Here is a 27,928-nt window from a genome sequence, read left to right on the forward strand (position 1 = left end):
TTTTATCAATTTACGTCATTTGTTGACATAACGTTTTTTAATGGCGCAAATGAGACCTTTCATGGAAAATATTTCCATTGTTTAGATTGAAATTATTCTGGGAGGAGGCGAAGATAATTTTAATTTGCGATTAATTTAGCTTGGTTTGTTTCCTATCTTTTCATTTAGTCAAATGTGGAATTAAATTACTGCCTATTTTTAATGCAGATACCTTCACAGGGCTAACCTTTTCATAATATTGGTGAGTGAGTAGGTATCCTTACTATGCGATGTGATGCATGAATAGGTATTGACGGTCATTCATTGCGATGATTGCATGCTGCTTATCTTACATTTTCTGTCTAACATTGATAACTGCAGGTAATTTCAACGTAGCCGTATTCTTGGACATGTATTGATATAATATTATGAAATTCAGTGACCAGATGCTAGAGGGCTCTTCACAGGCACCGCAAACTGCTGAGTGCTGTGTGTGCGTCGGGACCGGCCACAGTGGTCGCAGTGTGCAGCAACAGAAGGCTGACGTAGGGACTAGGTGGATGGAGCTTAGAGCCTGTGTACGGTCCTACCGCACACAGGGTTGGTGAACGGCCCTCTGAATGCAAGGCATGGTACCTACCTAACATCAATCTTGACAAGACCCTAGATCTGTTCGGTAGCTGTTTTTATATCAGCGTGCTGTCTGTTTTCCCATATAAGGAAGTTATTGCTGGTGCTGCTTGGCCTCTCATTGGTCTAATGAATAGACCACTTGAATTCGACCAATGAGATTGAGGAGCCAAGAAGTAGCAGCATGCTCACAGCCTGCTGATAAATAAACCGGGGGCAAACAGAGCTCCTGTCACTTGTCAGTGAGGACTGAGGAGGCACTTGTCTGGTGTGTGGTGCAGTGCAGAATTACCATGATCTGGTCCTGGTGTGAGTTTTACATGGGGTTTGAAATTAGCACTGGTCTTTATGAGTAATGTTCTCATGGGTCATGGGGCATGCATGGGGCCTCTGCCAAGGTAATTTTTCCCAGGCATCCACTTACAAATCTTTAGTGTACAAACACTGCAAGGCATGGCACATTTTCAACTACTTTGCAGTTTGGACCAGATGCATCATGCATCATTCAGCATGATGCATGTTGTATCATGCACATTTTTGTCACATTTATTTTCTTATTTCTTTGTAAGCACAAATTTGCATGCCTACCTACTCATTTCTTCATAAACATGATACATATATATATATATATATATATATATATATATATATATATATATATATATATATATATATATATATATATATCTATATATATATATATATATATATATATATATATATATATATATCTATATATATATAGATATATATCTATATATATATATATATATATCTATATATATATATATATATATATATATATATACCCAGGGGCCACCACCCAGGGGCCTATCACCCGAGCTTCTCAAGAAAATGCTGCGCATTTGCACCATGGAAGCCCCCTTCAGATGCCCATCAGGGAACCTGTATCGTCAGATCGACGGCGTTGCAATGGGGTCCCCACTTGGGGTGCTCTTTGCAAACGCATACATGTGTGCGGTGGAGGACAAGGTGCTCTCCAAGCTGGACAACAAGCCTGCTTTCTACAAGCGCTACGTTGACGATGTGTGCCTACAGGTTGAAGACGCTGAAGCTCTAGAAGTTGTGAAGAAAACATTCGAAGACAACTCCGTCCTCAAGTTCACGTACGAGATTGAAGAAAGAAGCAGACTCCACTTCCTTGACGTTGACGTGGACACAGCACAAGGAGGCAAGTTTGTCACGCAAGTGTACAGGAAGCCAACTGACATCGGCCGTTGCATGAACGCTCGCAGCGCGTGCCCCAAACGCTACAAGACTGGCATGATACGCACATACGTGCGCAGAGCCATGACACACTGTAGCACATGGGAGCTAGTGCACCAAGAGCTTCAACATGTCAAGCAAATGTTAGTAAACAACGGCTACTCCTGTACAGACATTGATGCCGAAGTCAAATCAACACTGGACAAATACCAAGCGAGACAGTCACACACCAACGGCAGAGAAATGACAGGTGAAGACCAGCCCAAACCCAAGTCTCAAGTTCACAAGCTGTTCTACATGAACCAGATGAATGAGGCCTACCTGAGTGACGAGAAGGTGTTGAAGAGCATTTTGAAGAAAAATGTGATTCCAAAGGAAGGGCATGAAGTCAAACTGATCGTATACTACAAGAGCCCCAAAACATCCAATTTGGTGATCTGTAACCGCCCCAAAAGAAGCTGCCTGCAAGAGACGCATGTTGTCTACAAATACAATTGTCAAAAAGGAGATTGCAAGCTCCGAGACACATCGTCTTACATAGGCAGCACAACGATGACCCTGTCCCGCCGACTCTCATACCATCTGTCTGCGGGTGGTCCAGCTGAACACTCCCAGCGTGCCCACGGTGAGCGCATCACAAGACAGGACATGGTGGACAACACAAGCATCTTGGACAGGGAGAATAACATGTGGAAGCTGAGGATCCTCGAGGCCGCCTACATCCTAGAACACTGCCCGTCCATGTGTGATCAGCGCGAACACAGGGGACGGATCACGCTGACAGGATAGGAGGTGATGGTGAAGTGTGTGTGTGTGTGTGTGTGTGTGTGGGGAGGGGACTGTTCAGTGTATAGTGAACGAGACATTTCGTTCATTCTGATACGTTAGTATCTGCTAGATCGGTGGTAGTAGATGGAGATGTTGCATGATGGAAGCAGCACGTTTGAATTTTCGAACTAGATTCGAACAACCGTGCACTGAATTTTGACAGGTCACATCGCATTTGTTTTAAGGTCAACAAAAATGTATGAAGTAACTTAGATATAATGTAAGTGTTAAATGTGATGAGAGTGTAAAGTGTAAATGCCTGATGACGAAGTGAGTACTTCGAAACGCGTCGCAAAACGTAAATCAATATAATGCATGTATGAACATTGGAGATACTTTACACCAGCTGCCAGAAACTGACCGGAAAGTGATAAGAAAGAAAGAAAAGCTTCAAAAGAAAGTGATAAAAAACAAATACGCGATCGTATTCAACCAAACTTGCCTCAAAGAAGATATATTGCCTGCTTATACACATATATAGATATATATATATATATCTATATATATATCTATATATATATATATAGATATATATATCTATATATATATATATATATATATATATATATATATATATATATATATATATATATATATATATATATATATATATATATATATATATATATATATGTATATATATATATATATTGGTATATTTTGGCAGAATATCTTCTTTGATACATGTTTCATTGTAGACCAAGGAGTTGTGAGCTTTAGCAAGCTTTCGGTTGGTTCTTTCTATAGTGCGAATCAGTTTTTTGGTACCAGACAGAAGACCAAATATTAGTTGTCCAAAATTGCCGTGGTGGGATCCGTACATTTCACTAAAATAGTTGGTGAGTACGCGCCAGGCTATGCCTATGGAAACATCAAAACTCACAAAACTGACAATCCCTTGAGACCAATAATATCACAGGTACCAACACCCACGTACATGCTAGCCAAACGCCTGAACACCCTGCTACAGCCTTACCTGCCAACTGAACACAACCTCAGATCTACAGAGGAGTTTATCGACCTCCTTAGAGGCAGACAGCCCTCAGGCATACTGGCTTCCATAGATGTAGAAAGCCTTTTCACTAATGTCCCAGTTGAGGAGACTATTAGTATCATCCTTGACAAGGTCTACAACAGCTCGACACTACCTCCCCTTCAACTATCTAGGGAGATTCTTGAAAAGTTACTCCGGGCCTGCACAACTGAGTCCCCATTTCGTGGCCCCGATGGCCAGCTGTATCGGCAAAAGGATGGGATTGCAATGGGTTCACCGTTAGGGCCTCTATTTGCCAATTTTTATATGTGTGAAGTAGAGGGAAAACTTTTAGAAGACGCGGATGTAGCCCCCAATATCTATTGTCGATACGTAGACGACATTTTTGTAGACGTCAGAAACGAGGAGCATCTTCATGCAATAATATCTAAGTTAGAATCGAGCTCCATTCTAAAATTTACTTTTGAACTGAGTGTCGAGAGTAAACTTCCTTTTCTGGATGTGATGGTCAAAGCCCAAACAAACACTTTCATCACGTCAGTGCATCGCAAAGCTACTGACGCTGGAAAATGTTTGAATGGGATCAGTGAGTGTCCTTCCAGATACAAAAAGAGTGTTATCCGTGCTTTTATACGAAGAGCGGTAAAAGTATGTTCGTCATGGGATTTGTTATATGTAGAATTCACTAGGATTAAGCAGATATTAGTTAACAATGGATATTCAAACCAAGAGATAGATGACGAAATCAGAACTTACCTGGACAGGGAGATCGAAAAAGGTAACATGACAAACGGGACAGATGAGACGAACGGTGCAAACGGGACAAATGAGAGTAATGGGACAAACGGGACGGACGACACAAACGGGACAAACGGGACGAACAGCGGTAGAAAAATCCGAATTTTCTACCGCAACCAGATGTCAACTGCATATAAAATAGACGAGCGAGTTATTAGAGACATCATATATGGCCATGTAAAATGCGTTGACGAGAATGACCGTTTACTATTGGTCATTTACTACAGGAATAGTAAGACAAAAGACCTGCTCATACGAAACAACACACACAGCAAAAATGACAAGTTGAAGTGCACTAATGTAGTTTATCGTTTTTCTTGTCCTTTCGAAGATTGTAGGCTTCGAGATATAAGCTACATCGGTGCTACAACTACGTCACTTTCGCGACGCCTCACCATGCACTTGAGGGATGGGGCCCCCAAACAGCACATGAACCAAGAACACCACACAACACTCACCAGAAAACATCTCACAGAAAACACAGACATCATCAAAACAGAACACAACAAATATAGACTCTTCATTGCTGAAGCCTTACTCATTAGACAGCACACACCAACACTCAACAAACAGGTCAACTCATGTGTCACACTAGGCCTGTGGCGCTAATCCGGACGTCAAGAACGATGTGTCCGTGTGATTAGCCTTGTATGTGACTAGTCTAGTCACCCATACGCTGCGCAATTCCTTCTTAGGTGATAGGTATTTTTGTGTATATGTCTAAAAGAAGTGGTCTTACCCCTATTCACGAGACATTTTGTCATGTATTATGTAAAACAACTGCATCTGGTACTGTGTTTTTCGATTCGTGAACGACTTGTTTGATAATGGTTTAGAGACAATAAACCGAAACGTCACTTATTTTTAACGATTTTAACGATTGTGTGACTCATTAATGAGCAATTTTGGACAACTAATATTTGGTCTTCCGTCTGGTACCAAAAAACTGATTCGCACTATAGAAAGAACCAACCGAAAGCTTGCTAAAGCTCACAACTCCTTGGTCTACAATGAAACATATATATATATATATATATATATATATATATATATATATATATATATATATATATATATATATATATATATATATATATATATATATATATATATATATATATATATATATATATATATATATATATATATATATATATATATATATATATATATATATATATATATGAAAGGTTCAATGTTTCATCAATTCCTGAACATCAGAATCCTATTTCTCTTTGCCTACCACTTGTTTACCACGGACTCATCATTACCAATTACCTCTGAAATACCCTGGAGAACTGCTTCTATAACTCTATAGCCCAGATGCCTAAACTAGCACTCTTACAGATATTCGCAGAGCAGATGCCGGGCAGACCCAGAACCATATCAGCATCTCAGCACTGGATGATGGCCGTGGTGGTCCTGGGTCAAGACAGCCCACACTGACCTGTTTCTACCATGTTTGGTCTTTAGGTAAACAGGGGTCCCTTCACCCTTGTGAAGTTTCAGGGGATATTCATTGTTCATTGCTTACTTCATGATCAGACATCTAGAACAAGCACAGCCTATGGCACACGCCTGTTGTTATCCTAACTAGCATGTGAATATGATGCAAGGTGACAAGTTATGAGATGTTTATTCATATGCTGGGTAAGCTGTGGGTTTTTGACCTTGCCTAACCTCAACTGCCAATGCTCGAAAATGAGGAGCATGGTAATCTATGTAGTCTAGAATCCGTCATGGACGTGAGGGCCTGAGCTATCGCCAAGGGTGAAGGGGGTGGACCTCCGTGGTCGGTCTTTCGGCAACACATGAGTAGATAGGAGTTTCGGTGTAGGGGATGAGGAGAAAGGTAATACTGCTGCGCCTGCGATGTCGTGATGGTACTCGCGGTCGAAGATTCCGTCGACGAAAAGGTGCAAACGAGGTGAGGCACAGATAAAAATTCGCGAATGAAAATGTCTGCGGACGAGCAAATGCCATGACGAATATTTGCGGTGACTGAGGCGACGAACGAATGCAAGACGAATATTGAGCGTGGAATCTTGCGGATTCTGATCCAAGACGTGCTTTCAGCGCGACCATTTCATTCTGAAGTGGGTCTCACAGGATATACTTCGGGTGGCTAAATCATCCAAATAAAGGCACGTTGTGAGCGATAGTTATTGGCCGCAGACCCCTGAGTCACATTGCACTTTTATTGTGATACGTTTCACCGCTCAGCACGCCCAGCGCCACACTTGGCACGGCCGCCCATCGCCGCCGTTTCGTTCAGAATCCCGGGTCGAGCGGAGCCCCTCGCTGGGTCAGGTCACATGACCCATCGCCCCAGGCTGCCCGGTGCGGGTCACCGGCCAATGAACGGCCGCCACGAGCCCGCGGTCGCCGGCTAAGGACAGCGGCTGGCAGCCGGTTGATGAAGTTATGCTTTGAATACGAATGCTTCTTTATATTATGAACTCTTGCTTATCTGCCGTGTTATTTTGTTTTTCTTTTCTTTTCAATTATTTGCATGCAATATGCATTAATTGTTTTTTTTCTAGAATTTACATGGACTGGATGTCCTTCGTTTATTTTAAGCTCGTGAATTGTTTCGCAGTTCTTCATGACGATTATCAAAGCTAATGTTCACCTTTGCTCAAAGCTTCTGTCCTTATCGACTCTTCCTGTAAAAATATTTGGCTGACGCAGCTCATCCGACCACTCCAATTTCAGACTGGCTGAGTGGTTGTGAGCTTCGGCTGGCCAGCTAACATGGCTGACCCAACGAGCGTTGTCCAGGCGCAGATATTTCACAAACTGAAACAGCGCTTCACACACGTTCCTGATGAGCATATCCGAGAGGTCATGCACAAAGTAAGTTCATCTTTCCAGATATTGTCATCTTTTCTTGATCATCATGCTGATCAGTGGTGGTTTTGATTCAAACGGACCGGCTAGTGAGGGACTTTTTTTGCTCCTTGCAATCCTGCTTTTAATTTCATAAAAGATTAAGATGCAAGAACAGTTTGCGCTTGTTTTGCATACATTTTTATCTGCCCCCCAGTCACATCACGGGTCTTTGGACCACTACCTGTTCGTCACTGCCTGTCATGTTAAACAGCTCCCGACGTAGTGTGTTGACACGTTTCCTTTGCCCCTCTCTACCAGCACCGCTACAACGAGGTGAAGTGCTGCGACCTGCTGGAGAACTACGAGGTGGACACGAGCGTGCTAGCCGCCCCGCTGGCGCACAAGTACCAGCAGCTGTCATCCACGGCACGGCACGCAGTCGGCGTGCTCGCCTCCATGGAGCCCAACACGGCCGCCGGCATGAGCTCCACGGCCCGGCTGCTCAACGACATGAACCAGCCGCTGGAGGATGTGCGCGTCGGCGGCCGGCGACTCGACCTGCCCGAGGTCGGGGCGAGGCGACTCGACCTGCCCGAGGTCGGCGCGAGGCGACTCGACCTGCCCGAGGCCGGGGGCAGGCGGCTCGACCTGGGCGATTTCGGAGCTCGCAGACACGCCATGCCGGAGCTGAACAGTGGACGGCGGACGGAGTTCCAGGACATGGGTGGCCAGATGGGTGGTCGCAGACACGATCTGCCCGAGGCTGGCGGTCTCAGCTTCCAGCGGACGCCGCTGCGGGGCAGCACTGGCGCGCTGCCGTCGGCGTTCCCGGAGGAGCCGCGGCCTCGGCACAGCTCGTCTCCGGCCTCCCGGCTGTCGCCCGGCAGCGGGATCCGGCCGCTCTTCAGCCGCGCCTCGTCCGCCAGCCAGGAGGGTACGCTCTCCTCCGCCCTGATCCCCAATGGTGCCGCCATCGATTTTCAGTTGCGCGCCTCTCTGGCGGACATGCAGCCGTCGCCGGCGTCGCTGTTCTGGGCTGACCCGGACCCGGCGTTCCGCACCAGTTTCAGCATCTCCATCGGTGACGGCGGCGGCGGCGGCGGAGTGTCTGCGTTCCGCGCGGCGCCGTCGCCGATCCGCGCGGCGCTGCAGTGGCGGTGCGACGCGCGCCGGCGCGACTCGCCGGCACCGGCCGCCGCGCCGCCCGCTCCGGCGGCCGGCTCGCCGGTGGGCGCGCGCCGGCGGCTGTACGCGGCCGACCCGGAGCGCGGTGTGACCGTAGTGCCGTGCTCGCGGACGCTGGTGCGCGCCAACTGCGCGCCGCCGCCGCTGCTCTCGCTGGACGCCGGGTTCGCGCCGCAGGCCGAGCTGCGCCTGTCGCGGCTGGTGAGCGCCGGCGCACTGCAGGCGCCGGCCGCCTGCCGCTGTCAGCACGGCCATCCGCGCGAACTGCAGCTGCGCCGCGCCGAGCCGCAGGCGCTGGTACACACAGGTCGGTCAGCCGGGCCGGCGCGGCACGTCTGCACGAGGAGGCCGGCTCCGCCGCGCCGCTGGAGAACTAACTGTCGTGTGACGCGTGGTGCCGTCTGGTGACGTCTGGTCCGGCGCAGCTGCCCCCCTCTCCCTGCTGACCCCTCCGCCCCCCCCCCCCCCCGCTGGCTGACTCCTATCCCCTCCGACGGGCGGCGAGACCGGTCTAACGCTAATCTCCGCCGCCGTGGTCGGTTTAACTCGGCGCAGATTTTGGTTTTGTGGTAGAATTATTGATGCTAAGGCTGCTGTAGTCGTAGTAGTTGATGCTCACGTCATTCTTTTCCCGAGTTGACGTGCCATAACACGCTGAGGATATGCTACGATTTCCCCGGTTAGAACTTTGGCTAACTGCTGTTCAGGCAGCGTTCGTTATTGGTTCGCGGCATGCGTGTGTGTTATCTTCATCTTGCGTGAGTTTCTGTACTATGCATTATTTGATGACAGCTTTTTAAATTTGATGCTTGAATTTACAGTACATTTTTGCTTGCAATAGGTATCCTATTGGTTCAATTTTCTTTGCTTTTACTATTACTCGATAAACATGCACGATAGTTAATAATTTAACAATATAATTATTATATCTGTTGCAAGGAAGACCTTTCGTCGTTTGCCTAACAGGAACTTTGCTCCTCCTTATCGTTCACAGCTAGAATTATAATCGGATATGTGTCTACGTCTCTTACAGCTTGTTCTAACGCCAGCTCCCCGTACCCTCCTCTATTCCCTCCCCTACAGCGCTCATCACCAGGCAGACTGAGGCCTACAACAAGCTCTACGCCGAGGTGGAGCGAAACCGGCGCCTGCACGCTCAACTCCTAGCCGCCATCACCGCCCTCCACACCCAGTTGTCACAGCGAGCCGCCCAGGTGAGCCGCGCGCCGTTTCCTGATCGGTTTGTCGACGATTCAGTCAGGCGCCGGCTTGAATTGACGCTCTTGTTGGTGAATTTTAATGCCTTGTTTGAGTAAAGCTGGTAGGCGCTAAATGTCGTCCCCGCCGCGTTTCGAGCTTTGGCGATCGTGTGTTCATGCATACGCCTGGGATGTTTCATGACTGAAGATGTGCTTGGGGGAGGAAATGCATGCGCTGTATCATGTATGCACATGATAAAAATGTTAATCGGCATCTACTTCTGTGGCTAGGCGCTGGCATTTGGTTCAATGTTCGTTCTCTGTAAAACGAATTAAGGGCTGGTGACCATCCGCTGGTCCAAAGAGTGAGCCAGTGGGCTAGACTGGGGATATTATTGTGATATCGAACTGCTCTGGTCTCTGATGTTTTTACATTTGAACCATTGTGGCAAGAATTAGTCATGAGTCTCGCGATCAACTAGTTATAGTTATTGAATGAAATTGACTATGTCATTATAATTTTCTTCACTGTTTTATTTAAAATGCTGCGGTATGTGAAACATGCATTATTGCTGGCGCTACACCGCCTTTTAGATGCGATTCTTATATCATGTTCTGTCGCTTCCCCAGGAAGATGAGAAGGATCGACTGGCGGAGGAGAATGATAAGCTCCAGCGCGAGTGTGATGCCATATCGACCGACATCGATAACCTGCGCCGAATGCCTGGTAAGCTCTCTAAGTCGACTTTAGTTTTGTCCGTTGGTCATGCTAGCTATAGGTGTTTGTTTTTTGCATAGATGTCCTGTAGCTGTTTTTCCCCTAAAATTAATGAAGTGACACGAATTCGCCAAACTCTGAGTGATACAAGGATTCTGTGACTGCAGTGGCGTACAAAATGGTTTTTAACCCACAGGATCTGTTATTCCGAGTCTTAGTTTGGTGCCGTGACATCACTTGTGTTTGTCCCCCGTGTTCCAGGCCGGCTGCAGTCTCCCGTGTCGCCCGGCGCCTCTTCCAACCACCACCACCTCGGCAGCCAGCCGCCCGGTACGTCAGGGGACGGACGGCCCCCGCCCCGCCTCCTGTCGGATAACAGCTACGCCCACGCACACGGGCTGTTTGGAACAGGCGCGAGCCATGCGGACGGCTGGGCGGATTGTGAATCATTGCTGTTTCCTTTGGCCCGCTGATCTGTGTTTGTGTATTGTACCCGATTAAGTGGCGGTGACGGTGGTAGGCGGACGGTTGGCCTCGCGGCGTGGAATGGTGAGGGTCTCGGACTTCGGAGGATATTATCCTATGTTATTAGGAGGAGGAGTTATTAACTCCTTCTCTTGTTCTGACAGGTGTTGACGAGGACCCGGCGGAGGGACCGCAGTGGGCGTGCGGCTCGTGCACGTTCCTCAACCACCCGCTCATCACCGACTGTGAACAGTGTGAGATGCCGCGAATTGTGCTAGGTAAGTGCTCACAGCGAGCTGGGGCGATACAAGCTGGGAGGGGTGCAGGAAGGAGAGGGGTGCCGGGGCAGGGTGCCTGGGGCTGCAGGGATGAACGTCTGGTTTCAGGATTCGCTGTGATCATTATAGCCAACCGGCTTGCCCACTGTAATTACTGTGAATAATGTGAAAGTGAGTGATGTGACAGAGTCTTCGGGGACGGGTCGCTGCCTGAGCTGTAGTTTGCCAATCAGCCGTGAGGGCGCTGTCATCGCTGCTGGTCGTTGGGGGGGGGGGGGATATCGTTTTCTGTTTACGGAGGAATGTTGCAAAAGTGAAGGTAGTGTGGTGATGAAAACAAACAGGAACGATCCAAAGTAGTCGTGATAACATGTAGGCATTGCATCGCCTAAAAATCTTGGCCTTGATTTTAGTGTCTGAGTGTCTAGTGCTCTCAACCATCTGCTGAGGTAAAAGAAATGTATGGAGCGTACTGTTGGTTTTAGTATTTGAAAGAGGGATCATGTACATCTCATTCCGGCATCGCCTGCTCAAAATACGTTGTTTTACGGCCAAGCGCTGGCGCTAGAGATGCAAATGGCTTGCTACTTCGCCTGACCTCTAAATTAGTCGTCATAGCCGTCTGTTTTTGACTTCGACTTATTTTGACCAGAAGTTATTGCTGAGAAAACAACGTCAAGGCTCAAGCCTTGACGATAATTTATCGCCGCAATGACGTTGTAGAGTTGTGACGTCAAAAGGAGGCGTCCAAACCAAACATTCTAAACGTGCACGCCAGGTGGAGTTCACGCCACTTACCCAACCATATGTTCTATCAGACATTGTTGGCATTCGGGTGTTTATTTTTACAGGCGGGTGTTGTCATAACTTTTGTGTCGGCTCAAGCTAAATAGCTTTCACAAATTACGACTGGATGCTAGCACCTACTTACTGAAGGCGTTGGTAGCTGTATGCTTTCATGCTGTTATGTCCTTCAAAATTGTGGTCTGCTGAAAGAAATTGTGTAACGTTGGAGGTTGGACCAATGCCAGGGCGTGTCCGGCATTACTGGTGGGTGATAGTTCACCAGACGAATTGAATGCCAGGCTGTGTTTAGTGTCGTTAGCGCCATTAGCTGCCGTTCAGCTGTTACAAGATTTCACATAATTTGCGATATCTCAAATTATACGGTGAATGATATTGGTAATGGTGAATTGCATGGATCCGTTAGATCTCGTAGTTATCGGAAGTTTTTTTTTTTGTAATCGAAATTCAAAGTGGAGGATCCATCGGAAGTTTTTCCAATCGAAGTTGAAGACCCGGACCGGCATGCTGTTCCTCCAGAGCTGCACTCAGTCGCCGCCGCTGGGTGTGGCCCAGCCCAGCTGCCTTCCATAACCAGTCGTCGACTGCCGAGATGACTGACGACAGTGACGGTGACGGTGACGCGGCGATAACATGTTTGTGACGGCTCGGCGCCCGCGTGACGAGCTGTTGTGACGCTCGCTGACGGCCGTGACGAGAGTGACGTCTCGGTGGCGAGAGTGACGTGTCTGTGACGTTACCTGGGGCACCTTAGCCGGAGCCATCGCTTTGCGTAAATATAGCTGAATTGGTGGAGCGGAATAAAATACATAATGCGTGAGTCATGATACAAAATGCGTCACTTATATAATCGTTTACCTCATCCGCGATGTGTAAAACAAATAGTCCCGTCTGATTTTATCATTTGAGGGTCCGGAGGCCTTCTCTTTCGGTTCACACGCTGTTTGTGGTTATGCACTGAGCAGAAGGCGGTGGTTTTGGTACAAATTTTCAGTTATGCTTCCTCTTTTGCCAGTTTGTTGATTGCTAAATATTTTTGCTACCATGGTCTCTGGGTTCTGTCTACCTTTTTACTTGCTGATCCTTTCAGCCATCGACTAGTTTATCGATGCTGTGCCGCACAGCACGGCTGTATTGCGGGTCAGCGGTCCACCAGTATGTTGCCTCGAGCAATAGTGACAGTAATTTCTGTCTCGATCGTTACATGCCCTATGGGTTGTATCATAAGACAAACGTTAGCGATGAAACGGCGCCTACATCTGATTTCACCCTAGAGGAGCCATAGGCGGCGGAATGGGGAGAGGGGGCACCGTGCCCCCTTTGATTTTGGCATTTTAACATTAGCTCTATGGGCGTTGCATGGAAAGAATGGGACCAAAAATCGGCAGTGCCCCCCCCCCCTCCCTTCGTAATTGAAGGTGTTCCGCCACCACTGAGAGGAGCGATGCGACATTCCCGTCACAAGACAGGACGGTACATATCAGTCAATAATACATTGTGTCGTGTCGTCACCCATCGGCTTGCTGTCCGTGTTGTTGCCTAACGTTGTGATGTCATATTACACAGTGCATTGTCGTAGCACGGAGCACCACTGACCTTTAAACGGCTCTGATCTCAAGGATGGCATTTTTAAATATAACATTTAATGTGTAACACCTATCACTTCACATTCATTTCTGTCGCGTCCGGTGCTTGTTTTGTCAGTTGATGCTGCTGCGTTATGCTCACAAACTTCACATTCCTTCTCCCAAAGCCAAGTATGGTTAGATGACCTCCTCATTTGAACAGGTATGCTCGTGAGCTTTTTGTTATAACTAGCTATGCTGACCATGATAAAGTTAGAATCGTGGTCTTCAATATTCCCCTATTCATTCTGCAGATAGATATGGGCCTTTTCCTTGAGATCCTGAGTTTTCTCGTTTGCATCTGTATCGTATTTCATGAAACCTTTCATCCGTGCCATCCAAATTGTACTATTCACGAAGGCGAGCCTCTCCTAGTTCCCGCTAGGCGCCATGCCGGCTGTGTAACTCTGCCCGGGGGAGGAGAGGACAGCTAGGGAAAGGCATCAGCTGACGACAGTCTGTCTCTCCGTCTCTGTGTGTTATAGGCACCTACAGCCAGGACGCAGGGTACGGGCTGCCCCACATGCAGACAAGTAAGCCACCGAAGGCACTAACCCACCCACCCTGCCGCTACCCGCATCCTGCCCCTGCCTTCCCGGTCGTAGCGATCAACTAACCCTCAGCGCACTGCATGACATGTATGTTGCGTAGCATGGCTTTGTGTAGAAGAGTGCGATGAAAGTGGTGCTAATTGGGTTTTGTTTTTGGTATGAGAGCTACAGTCGCTGAAATTAGTGCCAGGATTGTTCACGTTCATTATCGCTCATTTGAGAAACTGAATGAAGCGTATTTGAGGTGAACAAAGGTTCAGCTTTTATCTGCACTATCTGAGACACTTTGAAATGATACTAAATATGGTTCAAATAATTTGTCGCTTCGTTAATGCATGAAGGAACCAATTGACGGTCCCGCTGTTACCCTATATGGTCGGCTTGCCGAATGCCGGTAGTCCCACATTATCCTTGGCTGGCTTGGACAGTAGACGTACACGAATTCGACACCGATTCTGCATGTTTCCCTTTCGGGATTTCTCCGCAGACCTCATGGGCAAGTCGAGAGTATTCGCGAATGTATCCTCGGCATTTTATCCTGGTATGGAAGAAAGCTAATATTGTATGGTAAGAGGATGTTGGGGCTGAGTGTATCCACTGCTCCGTTTCTTCCCGTACGCTAAAAAAGTGTCATGGGTCGGTGATAAAGTTTACTTTGTAAAATCTCCAATTGGATCCACTTGATCGAAGTTTGCCATAATGCACCTGGCTGACTTGACATAACAATGTGACTGTCAAACTGGAATCGGATGTTGTTTGCTTGGGTTCAGCTCCTTCTGTTCACGTTGATCTCATGTTTCTCATCTCATCTCATGTCACTTTGAACATTTTCATGTTCGCTGCCGTTGTTCCTTTCCTTCCTATCTTCTTCCCACTTCCCCTCCTATCCCTCCACAACAGCACTGTTCGGTGACTAACATCCACCAGTAGGAGTTTGAGCCGCGCCTCCGGTGCAGCCGACACCACTGACATATCCTTCCGTTTCAGATCTGAACGCCACTTAGCTACTCCCGCTATGCTGGTGCTGAATCTCCGCTGGTGAAACCGTCCGCAGTAACGCCGTTATCTCCGTGACGCGGTGACGTGAAACCTCGTGACGTGACGCGGTGATGTACCTCGTGACGTAACGCACCCAGAGGTGCGTCACGCTGCCGTCCCATGCGCCTCAAACCAAGGTGGAGCAGGTCGAAGTGTCTTAGAAATGAAGAGGATATATAGGTGACTTTTCGCTGGCCGTGCATTGATGCTGAAAAAATCGTCTAAAGAATATGAATTTCGGAGTTTAACGACCCTCTGGCAAGTGAAATTATCTGTTCCTTTTTGTTTGAGCTCTACTATCCTGACGAAGCCTAAAAGACGTCTTTCGTTTTGTTTCTTTCACACAAACTCCATATAGCTAAACGAGACGGTTACATTTAACATCACGGTATCTCAATGTCTGAAGGTGACACCTCTCTGGAGTCGACCAGGGGCCCGCCAGTGTCGGCTACTGCGCGGGGCCGCGGAGCGGTCGGTCTCCTTGTTTTGCCGGCGATAGTGCCGCGTTGTGATGTCTTTCTGTTGTGATGGGGTTGGGCGGGTCGCGGTGCGGCATCCAGTCCGCGCCGGGGACCGTGTCGGGCGGTGCCCGTTGGCGGCCCGGTTCCTGACCGCCTGTTCCCGTCCTGTGCTCGGGTCGCCGCGCAGTACCGTGATAAAGGCTCGCCCGCTATCCCCGGCCGCGCCAGGCCGGGCCGTGCTCATAGGTTAGTTCGTGGATAACACGAGATTATACACGCGTGAGCTTTGGCGTATTGTCAATAATGCGCAGGGAAATTGTGTACTGCTGGGGTTTTGTGTCGCATGTTGCCTTATTGGGTGGAAGTTAGCCTTTTATGAAAGCAGGCATCCATAGCGTTGTGCGTGCTATATTTATTACTTCGACATATAACTGCACTAGATGTGAAATGTGGGCAATACCGGACAGCTATCGTATATTGCGGACCTGTCTGATCCGTGTATTGTAACGCGGTGTATGGGCAGACTCGAAGGTCGTGCTCGCGTGACGAATGTAACCAGCGCTACGCTCCGGGGACAAAGTGGATGGCTGCTAACCACTCTGTACACTGCATTAACAGCTGTCGAACCGGCGCACGGCGGCGTGGACGGACGCGGTGCTCTACTCGTGAGGGCGTTGCTCAGTTGCTTCGATGTACCGCTGTTTTACATGAAGACGTTAACCAAAGCCTCGTGCGTGCGTTCTGTGATGAGAATAAATGATGGAAAATCGGTCCCATCTTTGTTTTCGGAAAACGTAAATTAATTTCAATCGGTCCTAGGTGTGATTTTATGAGATATCAGATGCAGAATTTCACGCCAAGCTCAAGGCGCAGCTACAGGTTGTCAGTACTTGCGGTATCGACGACACACATTTCCACCGGCGACACACATTTTCACTGTCTGGATGAACCTTGTTCCCAGACCTTGTGATGTCTATTTTCTAGTTTATCACCCTCTCCATGCCCGTGAGTGATGTCACGCTCGCACGACCAGTACCGGTTTGCCCAGCTCCTCCCATCCAATCTTCATCAGTCCGTCCGCAAGCTCTGCCCAGGGAATCCGTCTGATCCGCTCCATCAGCCCGTCAATTCCGCCTAGTCAGGTTGTCAGTTCTGACTGGTCATGCGACGTTATTGTCCAGGTAATATGTCAGCGAATGTTGGGGTGGTTTTTCGTCCATTCCTGAACGCTTTATAAGTTATAATCGGTCTGGTTTGCCAGGTCAACGTAGCCTCCTTGGTCTCAGTTCGTATCGATCTAGCGTATCACAGACCGGGGCCGGTCTGTCAGCGTCTGTCGCTCGGGTCTGTCAGCGCGTGTCGGGCTGTTTGCTCCCCGTCCGTCGGTCTGCTGACGGCTCCACCGTGCCCGGCCGAGGAGGAACCTCCCCGCGGCGGTGGCAGTCGCCGAACGGTTCACCATGGAGCGCGGCGTGCTCCGTGCCCTGCTGCCGGCGCTCCTCGCGGTACTGGCCATCACAGGTGGGTCCCCGCACCGCTGGCGACTGTAAAGGATGCGAGTGCGACCCCTGGGATTGAGTTACACTGAACGTGGGCGTGCACTTGTGCCTGGCTTCATGAATGGTTGTCAAAATGTATCATTGATTAGTGCATTACGAGAGAGCCATCGGGTAGGTATGTGTCTGGCTGGCACTATGCGACGCCAGGGACGCTTCCTTCCATTCCAATGTTGGCTCTAGCGCTCGTTTGCTCCCGACTGCATTTTGAGTCACTGGCCGCAGAATGCATAGTGTCTGATCTCAATGTTGTCATGGTAGACATTGATGACACGACGTTGCTTTTCTCTACAGGAGCACAGGCGGACAAAGACCTCTGCCTCAAAGAAAAGAAAACGTCGTGCGACGGAGACCTCACTCTCATCGGTGGAACATGCGGTGGGTACAAAATGGCTACGCAGATTTCTCTGGGATATAGACACATTTGAGAAAGTTGATTACTGATGCCGTAGAATGGTGATTACTATTCCGTAGACAGTTTCAAACAGAAACACAAAGCCGTCTCAACGTGACTGATCAGCTGTTTGAAGGCGCAAGTCGCAACTTCGAGGATCCGAAAAAAAGAAAACACTGTAGTTATTCGAAGATAGGTGTCTTGCGGCTGCCACACCACTGTAAACCCGTTCCACAATTCTGATCCACAGTGGAGACCGACTGGGACGATGCCACCACCTGTGTGAAGGACGCCAGCACCATCATTGTCGGACGGTGGTACTTCCCGGCCGAGAAGGACATCTGCAACCTGGACGAATGCTTCTGCTACTGCAATGAGCATAACTACTTCTTCACCGTCTTCTTCCCAAGTGCGCCCAGCTCTCCGCGAAGAAGGAACAACGAGTGAGAAACCGGTCACGTAAATTGTGACACTTCGGTTTTGTTCGAATATGGTATACCTAAATGTCATGAATGTAAATCAGATTTTGCATGTCGGATTTCCACTAAGTTGATTATTTTCATGTTTCTGACGAGCTTACTATTCGCGATGCACTGCACTGTTATGATCTCAGGCAGCTTTTGCCAAATTGTCAGGGAACTCAGATTTGTTTTTCAATAGAAAAACACAATTCTAAAGAATAGTGTTTTAACTATTGACAACAAACCTTCGGATACTTTTAAATCAAACAACATTGAGTTGCTCTTTTTTAATCGCACAAGAGTCTGTTGATGGTTGTCATAACCCCTAAATAATTGACCAATTTTACACATTCTCTCTCCTCAGCAACAAGCTTGTCCCCGGCAAAAAGGCCAAGTGTCTGTGCCACAACCACGCGGGCAAGGTGACGGGCGCGGGAAATCCGTACGCCATTCCGCTGGAACAGTGTGGCGACTCGCCCGAGTACGCCATCATTATCACCAACGGCATCAGCAAGGCGGCCCGCGCCGCCACCTACAGCGCCCACTACGACTGCGCCCGGTTCGGTGAGTTAGCCAGCGTTCGCCAGCGTGGTTCGCTAATGTTACAACAGTGCCAACTACGACTGAGCCAAGTCCGCTGAGTCTGCTTATCTCCGCTAGACACACGATAGAGCGTGTCTGTGTGTATTCCGTCAATATTCGAAAAGATGTCTGATGTTTTCAGATACATACTGCAGGTCTTATGTGTATTATTCATAATTCCAAGCATTATCACATGTTCGACCAGTCTCCATCGCAAATAATTACTGAACAGATGAAGCTCCTGTATGACCGCGAGGTAAAGGTTCCTTGTTCCTTGTTCCAGTTCTTTTGCCTATCTTTGTCTAACGGTCCCTACCGCTTCCACGAACACTACAACTAGAAACCTTCCAGTTTCTGTATCTGACATTGTCGCCTGTTCCCACAGTACACCCGGGCGTTCGGTCTCATGCCACCTATATCTGATAGACCTGACTTTACCGTTTCCACAGTGGCGGGCACTCGGTCTCAGGCAATGGCGGCAGGAGCCGGCCTGCCACCTGGACTTGGTGAGCAAAACAGGACAAGGAGTGAATGGCATAGCTCTGATATTCGCGAGAGATTTCGTGCATCGAACATAACAGTCGGCTTTGTGGGGAAAGATTTGATATTAATACAAAGAAGAGAGATTCGTACATTGACTATGATCATAATTGTTCACACTGTCATGCATTACGTTCAGAAATAATGGTTACAATGCTACTGCATTTTCATATTTATTATTCAGCATTCACACTGCCGCTCGCCACTAAAATATCAAAGATTTACATATCTCTTTGCATTTTCAGGGCCGACGAAAACAGCAACTGAACGTAAGTGTCGCCAACCCTCACCGCGGTGAGGGCTGCGTACGGTGCACCGTACGCAGGTGTAGGGTAAGAATCCTGGGTGCAGGGTGGTGTAGGAAAACTACATATGATGAAATGTAGCTGTACGAATGTTATGCGTTGCGCTTCAGCAAACAGCATTTCGTTATTTGCCTACAACACAACAGCTTCGTAAAACGTCGTCCCCACCTAATCACAGTCCTTTCGCAACTTTGTTATTGCAATATAGCACATAACAAATAGTCAAAAGCCTTTGCCCATTGTTCTAGAATGCCTGGAAGGCCAGGTGTGCTACAACGCCGGCACGGCTGTAAACGGACCGGTCGAATCCGCCCGCAAACAGACTGAATGTTACTGCAACTGCTTCAAACAGGGCTACTTCTTCGGTGCTTGGAATGAGAAAGGGTGAGTTAACTGCTTGCTAAATCATTGAGAGTTGAGGATGCATGGGACCGCTGCTTCACCTGAAAAGTGATGCAAACGTATTTCATCTTATATTGTAAATGTTTTCTTTTTTTGTCAGGAATACGGGCTCAACATAACCCTAATGTGCGTCAGCCTTCGGTTATTGTTAATATATTTTGTGGACATCTAATGACATTTATTGTTAGCAGCCATTGGTTATTTTAAATATATTTTGTGAACATCTTATGACATATTTTATTGATAGTCATCAATCACCCTAGTATGGAAGTCAAGAGGGACCGAGTCGTTCAGGAAGACGAGGCCATTCAACAATGACGAGACTCAGAGCTGCGCAAACCTATGGGTAATAAATTGCCGTCATTTTCGAAAGCACCTCGAGCTGCAATGGGAAAACGGTGCCATTGAATGTTTTTATGAAAGGTAACATAACATATTAGTTGACGCAACTGGCTTTTTTATTTCAGAAATAGATGCCAGTGCTCAAATCGGAAAATTAAACGCGCTGCCACAAAATGCAGAGATGACGGCAGCCAACTGAAAGTCCTGAAGCGAACATCGACTTTGAAGCGGGTTTGCTGTAAGTAGCTGAAATGGCGTGCTTCCATACTCATACTGCAAATGGACCAAAGTGAGCCATTTGGCACCAAAATGATACCCAGAATGGGCCTAGACCCCCTCCCCGGCCTGCATGCAACTTCTGCTGCCGGCGAACGAAGTTCGGTCGGTCAACTATCCTGTCCGACCCTAACAACTTTCCTGCCGCAAACACCTATCCTATCGTATTATGCTTAGGGTATGTCATCCTCACTGAAAACAGCATTAAATAGCGCACGGCTGGATACATCAGTGCACCAATTCGGATGGATTTTACGTTACAGACGTAATATTAACACCTCTAATTAACTTTTTGAAAAAGATGGGTTACGACTAGTTTATTGTTATTCATCAAATGACATCATAAAATAAGTCACCATGACAGGTCTCACGTTGTTACGTGCAAACAAAAAGTAGGTATGTCGCGTTACTCATATATGCACTGATGCAAAATATGCATATGTTTGACAGGTGAAGCAGTAAACGAAAAACCGCCGACAGAGGCGCCTCCCACCACCGCAGCGCCGACCACAGCGGCTCCCGAAGGTGATTACTGTATATGTCGTCAGTGTGGTGATTACCGTATAAATATCGTCAGTGGAGTTTAGGTATATGACGAAATATGAAAGAGCATGATCAGTTTCATCAGAGGCCTCTTGCACCAAAATCCTCTTGCACCAATGCTTGGATTATTTTGCATCGTATACCCAGTCCAAGTCTCAAATGTAACAATTTGCGTGCAAAATTTAGCAAGCACATGTAGGATTATGTATTGGGCTATTGCAAACAAATTTAACACCGTTAGATTAGCTTATTCTGAAACCAGTTTTTCGATTTTACCTAGCTAGGTAGTTTGGTGCAAGAGGCCTCAGATCAGTCAGTGAAATAGAGACGCGTAAAAATTTTCACGACAGATACAATATTAGGGTTATGTATGCAATATTATGGACTAAACTGGAACGGAACATGGAACACCACCTACGTAGGAAGGGCAAGACATGACCAATGTTCGCCCCTCTCGGCGACCATCACCATGTTCAGAAGTTACCCTGTTATATATGCTTTCAGGCGGGTCAAGATCATCCCCAGTCGCAGGTGGTCCTCCGCCACTGGGTAAGTATTATCTTTATCATCCAGCTATGTCTAAGCATATAGTTTTAATAACAATATATTGGGGTTTTTACGTTTCAAATCTAAAACAACATTAAGGGCTAACGATGCCTCTTGCAGCGTATCAGTTAGACGCTACAGATGTCTTACAAATGGAAAAAGTGAAGTTGATAGATGTGTTAACGATGCTTAGTTCGATCCCATTTGTTTATTTCTGGTCCTGCTAAAATATGCCTCGTCATTCAATGAGTCAATTAGATTACTTCGGGAAGCCGTATGAGCTATTCTGGAATAAAGTTTTGTACTTGTTCGTTTTCAGGCGGGTCAAGGTCTTCACCAGTGGCGGGAGGACCCCCTCCCCCGGGTGAGTCGGGTGGTCGAGTTCTTTGCAAAAAGAAATATGCATTGAGATAATATTGTCCTCGTGTGAACTGAAAACGCGCATAAATGGGAAATGCACGCGGTGCCTGTGAGTTGTGACTAATTAACTGTGAAAACCTCACCTAGTTAGATGTTAAAAAGAAAGTTAAGCACGGATCTAGAGCAAACAGCCTAGAAGATACGGGAAATAATTTGTTGAAATCTGGTTTTATTTATTTCAGGCGGTTCGAGATCCACCCCCATGGCCGGTGGCCCTCCCCCTCCAATGCGTAAGTGCGAGACTAGTGTCATGCATGCATATGGGGTAAGTGCGGTGCTGGCTCGTACTATGTCAGCTGGCAATCAGGTTATGTGGTTATTTGTTGTACAGCCCACCGCTGAAGAAATGTGCGGTTTTACCTATCTCAACGAATGGCTTCGACTGATGATTTTTAAATGCGGAGTGATCGAAAAGAAGACGTCAATAGATCAAGTTGCAGCTGTAAGGGTGACGATACATGTAAGATACATTCAAAGTTTCATTGTAGTCTGGCAAATCGTTCCTAAGCTTCAAAAGCAGAACATACCCATGACTGAAATCGCACATTACTTCTACTGTAGACTGTACATCAAAAGTCAATGTAGCAAGTGGCTGCATTTTATATTCTGCAACGTTACCTTATCTAAGGTCATATGGCATTCCGCATTCGTGCATACATTTATGGATAATCCATTTTTATATAAAAAAAGACCAAAGGCAGAGACAGGAGTGCAGTTTGGTATCTTAAGTATATATCTATTTGTGACGATATTTTTAGGGCACTGGCAGGATAACGTTCAGAACCTTTTTATTATCTTAAGTCTTACGTATTGTATAAATGGCTATAAATGGCATATGCTTCCTTAAACGCTGAATAATTTCAGAAAAATCATCAAGTTGAAATAGTATTTCCATGCCGCTAAATATATATATTTTTTTTTTTGTCTGAATTTCAGCCGGATCAAGGTCGACGCCCATGTCCGGTGGTCCGCCAGCACTTCCAGAAAGTGAGTGCCCACTCGGATTGAATTAGAAATAAACCGCCGATAGCCCTATAGGCCAATGGGCTATTACAGCCTGTTGTATGACAGTGAAACAAGATTTACCTGATTTTATATTTTTCACTGCATACAGTTCCGTCGGGGAGCATTCATTCTGGCCAGGGTTCATAATGTCCAGGGTACGCTATGCCCAGTGTCAAAATGGCCAGTGCCTTGAATGGGCCAGAGTTCATAATGTCCAGGGATTGCATGGTCCAAATGTGGCCAACTGGCTGCAGATAGGGTATATTCAAAGAGGCCAGGGTTCATAATGTCCAGGGCACGATGTGTCCAGTGTTCAAAATGGCCAGGGTTCATAATGTCCAGGGCACGATGTGTCCAGTATTCGAAATGGCCAGGGTTCATAATGTCCAGGGCACGATGTGTCCAGTGTTCAAAATGGCCAGTGCCTTGAATGGGCCAGAGTTCATAATGTCCAGGGATTACATAGTCACTGAAAGTGACGTCATTATGTAAAAAACACGGAATCAGCTCAATGCAAAGCAGTGCAGTGCCGAAGGCAATGCCTTAGGAGAGATTACAGGCAATAGTAAATCAAATATTTTTAGGTTAAGTGGTTATGTATCTGGCTTCAGGCCGAAGGCCTGAAGCCTGATGCATAACCACTTAACCTAAAAATATTTGATTTACTATTGCTTGCAATCTATTCATGCGAGAAACTATTTCCTTATCCCTGGTAGGCAAACATCATTACCTTAGGTTAGGTTAGGTTAGGTTAGGTTAGGTTAGGTTAGGTTTGGTTGGGTTGGGTTGACTATGTAATCCCTGGACACTATGAACTCTGGCCCATTCAAGGCACTGGCCATTTTGAACACTGGACACATCGTGCCCTGGACATTATGAACCCTGGCCATTTCGAACACTGGACACATCGTGCCCTGGACATTATGAACCCTGGCCATTTTGAACACTGGACACATCGTGCCCTGGACATTATGAACCCTGGCCTCTTTGAATTTACCCTATCTGCAGCCAGTTGGCCACTTTTGGACCATGTAATCCCTGGACAATGTGAACACTGGCCAATTCAAGGCACTGGCCAATTCGAGCACTGGATACATTGTGCCCTGGACATTATGAACCCTGGCCTAAATAATACGCACCCGTTCCGTCATCAGCGAATGTTTTCAATACATTTCCAGCCCACAGTATTTATTTGTATGGTCGACTACAGAATGATGTTCCACTTTTCACAGGCAATTATTCGCCTGGAGTGGTAGGCTGTGCCGCATCACACGGGCTGAGTTCACAAATTATAGCTTTGTCCCAATGCTTACAATCGACACGCTTAATTGCGTGATAAACGGCACAACTTAGCACTCCGGTCAACTGATAGCTTCTGAGGAGTGGAACATCATTCTGTAGTCGACTATACTGTCAGCTATGTAGATCAATTCCTTGGGTATATCCAACATCCTCGAAATGTGATTGCTCTAACGAAAGCGTCTCTTTCAGGTCCCAAGACTCCGACGGTGGGCATTGCCGACGAACCCGACTTTGTGATACCAGGTAAGCCAAGAAGGAGATGCTATCCGCGCCTGTTTTTAGAAGGAACGTTCACAAAAATAATATATTTTATCATCAGTATGTTTTACCGTTGTCTGACAATGCCTTCATGCCTAATGCCTAAAATGCATAATAACAATGCCTAATGTCTCCATGCCAAAATTGCATGTATGTAGAGATACGGGTGCAAAACAGTTGATGGTGAGCCAACTCATTCCATTCGTGATTTCTCTTTCTCATGTCTCAATGGTCTCAATACATCTCAATATGATTCAAGGGAAAATGCAACATAAGTTTCTGTCAGCAGTAGTCTTTCGGGACTCCTTACAAGCCACTTTTCTTTTCCAGATGACATTGACCTGCCGGATCTTGACCGTAAGTAACATTGAATAACTTTTCAAGGGCAAACAGAAACACAGTGGGAGATATACCTAAAGGCCGCTCCACACCGGACCTCGCATGCGGGTTGAGAGTTTTTGGGTTTTGGGTTTCTTCAAAATCAAATAATAGGTACCATCTAAGCTGAGTGACCCACACTACCATCTAACAAGCGTGCCTGCACTTGCGAGCCACCTTGCATCGCATTCCAAAAGATTTTTAGTCAACTTTTGATATTCCTTGCTGCGAGGTGTGCGAGTTCTGCGAGGTTTGCGGGTTTTTCGTTGGAGTCGAATTTTGGTTCGTTGCTCTGGTATTGCGACTATATGTAATTTTCTGAAAGTGTACCGGCTTCGTTGCATTCATGAAGTTACCATAAAGGAACGGTCTAATCACTCTATGAATTAGTATTATGCCCGCAAACTCAAAACCCGCCAACTCGCAACCCGCATGCGAGGTCCAGTGTGGGGCGGCCTAGGCATTGGCCTTACATCCAAAGTTCGCTTATACACACATAACGGGAGATTACTGGACATTACAACCCACACAGAATGCTACATATAACGTTTTACACAAAAGTATACCGGTCCGGTACCGGTAATTGGTTGAAAAGATCTCATTTTGGAACGACCTGTACTTATCGCAATTAGAAGTACAGTTAAGTATAGTTAAGTATTGCGCCCTGATAATCGGTTATCTCGTCACCGATATCTTTTTTTATCGAGCTGTACGCCCATCGTGAATGAATCACACACAAATGTATGGCTTCATATGTATGGCTATAGTATAATATGGCTTCATAGGTACTAAAAAAACTCAACAGCATGTAGGCCGCTCTTACGACGCATTCTGTCGTTTACAGTGCCTCCGTACGACCCGAACTTCTTCTTCGACTATCCTCCTGAGCCGCTGCCCGACACATGTGAGTACTGTTCTGAGTGTCACTGTGCAGTGTGCAGTGCGCACCGTCAGCGAGGCTTTTCTCGCCTCACACTAACATTGTACACTGTAAGTATGAAATCATTCCGGACCCGAGTTGAATGGAACCGGCGATGCTACGGAGTCATGAAAGTCGTAGTCATATAGCATACATCAACGGTCAAATGAAAGATGGCAACTGTCCGAAATTTACGACTATATTGTTAGGAATTTGGAAACGTTTCCCTTTCCAGTTTCTTGTGAGATTTTAGAGGGAGGAAACCTTCGTACGTAGAAGCATGTTATTATCCTCATCACTATTCGTGACTATGTGACACTTGATTTCGATCGATAAGTCTGAAGAAATGTCGATTGTCGATTACAATAAAAGTGCCCACACAAAGCGACAGAACATCTAAAAACAAACGTCATCATCCCAACTTCGCTAAAGCAATTGGCATCCACAAGCAAAGCATTTCGCTACCATGCATTTACCTGCTCTTTTACCCCGGCGTTTTCCGGTGTATGTTTGTTTCAGATTTGATTGACCTGATCCTGCCGCCTGAGCAGCCAGACTGGCCCCCGCCGAGTCCGCCCGACCAGGAGCCGGACATCTACATTGTGTACCTGCCGTACTTCGAGAACCCTACCCCGACGCCCACGGTAAGGGTGGATGGGGCGTGGTGTCTCAGCTTAGCCGCTGCCTGACCTGGCTGTCCAGTAAAAGCGCGATGGATCTTCACGAATTTCAGACCGCCGCTGAGGCAACGCCCAAAATATTTTCCAGTTTTGACGAATACATTTCCCGAGCTTCTGCACCCTAATTCGTAAATTTCGCCTTACATTGTTCAACGTTCACCCTCTTGATCTCTGTAACTCGTCGTAACCTCTAACCACAGGATATCACCTTCTTCGTGGACCCGCCGATCTACGAGTTCGACATGCCGGCCGTGCACTGGGAGTACCCGGACCCGGTGAACTGGTGGCCGGACCCGCTGCTGCTGCAGCCCGAGCCTCTCGACTGGATCTGGCCGCTGGACCCCTCCTGGGAAACCTACTGGCCCAGCCTGGACAGCTTCTTCCCGAGCATGATGACAGAACCGTCCGTCATCTATTCGTACTTCTGAATGCCGTCCTGCGAGGCGAGAATGGTGCGTTTAAAGTGCCTTTAGGTACTACGCGCAAGAGGATTGGCACCTTGCGGTGTACAGGGTGGTATGTAGTTTGTAGGTATGTGTTTTTGTTGGGGTCTCCTCGCACGTTATTTTCAAGGTGTGTCGCACTGAGTGAATCGCATCACACGCAACCGACGAAGAGCACTTTAAATGTGACCAATATATTTATTGAAACAACGGTTCGCCGAGGCACGTTATGTGGCTTGTTCTAAAAAAGAACCAATAATTTGATGAATATGCCCAGGAGTAGGGACGACGTCAGCACTGTGGTGAAAAGAGGACGGCAAAAAAGTGTTCAAAAAGCCAAAAGCTCCATCAGCGTGAGAGGTGTTAAAGTTTGCCATTTTGTGACCGCGCCTGGCTGGCAGCGCTGTACTGCATGGTCATTGTTCGCCTTTGAAGTTTATGCCATTTACCTACCAACAAAAGCAAGGGAATTGAAGCATTGGTGTACGATTGTCTTTAGACTATCTACATATAGACATTGCAGATCGGTGTTGTAAATATAATTACTGTGTACTTGTGGCGTTTGCTGATCTTAATAGCTTATCAGCTATTCGACGCCGCGCATTTATGGGGTGTCCAGTTCCATATTTATCCTGATTGAAGGTGACTTAAAAATATAGGGTTCATGGTAACAGATCCAAGAAGAGCTTGTTTCGGTTCAAAAAGGCCGTAGTCACTAACATTCCTGTAACGTGTTCGTCTTTTTGTATCGCGTGAGTTGTGCCCTTTTGCTGAGGAAATCTCTTTAATCTATTGCTTAATATTGCTTTGGGATATTTCGTAAGATTCAGGATCAGTGTAACGAAAAATATAATCCCAGTGTCTAAACTATCTAATAGATGCGACTTTACTCCCGAAATAGTTCACAACATGACGTCAGCATTCTCTCGTGACGCCACCTGTTATTTATCGCCTTGGGTTGAAC

General features: G+C 47.0%; 2 protein-coding genes across 5 annotated transcripts; both read left to right on the forward strand.

The window, feature by feature from the left end:
* Window positions 1–42: 42 nt before the first annotated feature.
* Window positions 43–16,383, forward strand: LOC122379874. Of its 4 annotated transcripts, XM_043362450.1 has the most exons (10): window positions 46–241; window positions 7,172–7,312; window positions 7,607–7,855; window positions 7,916–8,222; window positions 9,557–9,687; window positions 10,303–10,399; window positions 10,652–10,720; window positions 11,020–11,133; window positions 14,048–14,095; window positions 15,101–16,383. In XM_043362450.1, the coding sequence occupies exons 2-10, from the start codon at window positions 7,211–7,213 to the stop codon at window positions 15,115–15,117; spliced, it is 1,134 nt and encodes a 377-aa protein (XP_043218385.1). In that variant the 5' UTR covers window positions 46–241; window positions 7,172–7,210; the 3' UTR covers window positions 15,118–16,383. The 4 variants fall into 4 exon arrangements, with proteins under 4 accessions (XP_043218384.1, XP_043218385.1, XP_043218382.1 ...); XM_043362447.1 differs by having other exon boundaries at window positions 7,607–8,222; XM_043362448.1 differs by lacking the exon at window positions 46–241 and adding an exon at window positions 5,789–5,929 and having other exon boundaries at window positions 7,607–8,222.
* A 557-nt stretch (window positions 16,384–16,940) lies between these two features.
* On the forward strand, window positions 16,941–27,518 carry LOC122379855. Its single transcript, XM_043362407.1, has 18 exons — window positions 16,941–17,133; window positions 17,463–17,546; window positions 17,813–18,005; window positions 18,388–18,587; window positions 19,055–19,111; window positions 19,391–19,414; window positions 19,699–19,834; window positions 20,320–20,432; window positions 20,921–20,995; window positions 21,518–21,562; window positions 21,879–21,923; window positions 22,162–22,209; window positions 22,916–22,966; window positions 24,476–24,529; window positions 24,875–24,901; window positions 25,767–25,826; window positions 26,361–26,485; window positions 26,722–27,518. The coding sequence occupies exons 1-18, from the start codon at window positions 17,073–17,075 to the stop codon at window positions 26,947–26,949; spliced, it is 1,626 nt and encodes a 541-aa protein (XP_043218342.1). The 5' UTR covers window positions 16,941–17,072; the 3' UTR covers window positions 26,950–27,518.
* Window positions 27,519–27,928: the final 410 nt, after the last annotated feature.

This window comes from Amphibalanus amphitrite, unplaced genomic scaffold (assembly GCF_019059575.1).
Source record: "Amphibalanus amphitrite isolate SeventyFive unplaced genomic scaffold, NRLGWU_Aamphi_draft 000085F_arrow, whole genome shotgun sequence".
NCBI classification, from domain to species: Eukaryota; Metazoa; Arthropoda; class Thecostraca; order Balanomorpha; family Balanidae; genus Amphibalanus; species Amphibalanus amphitrite.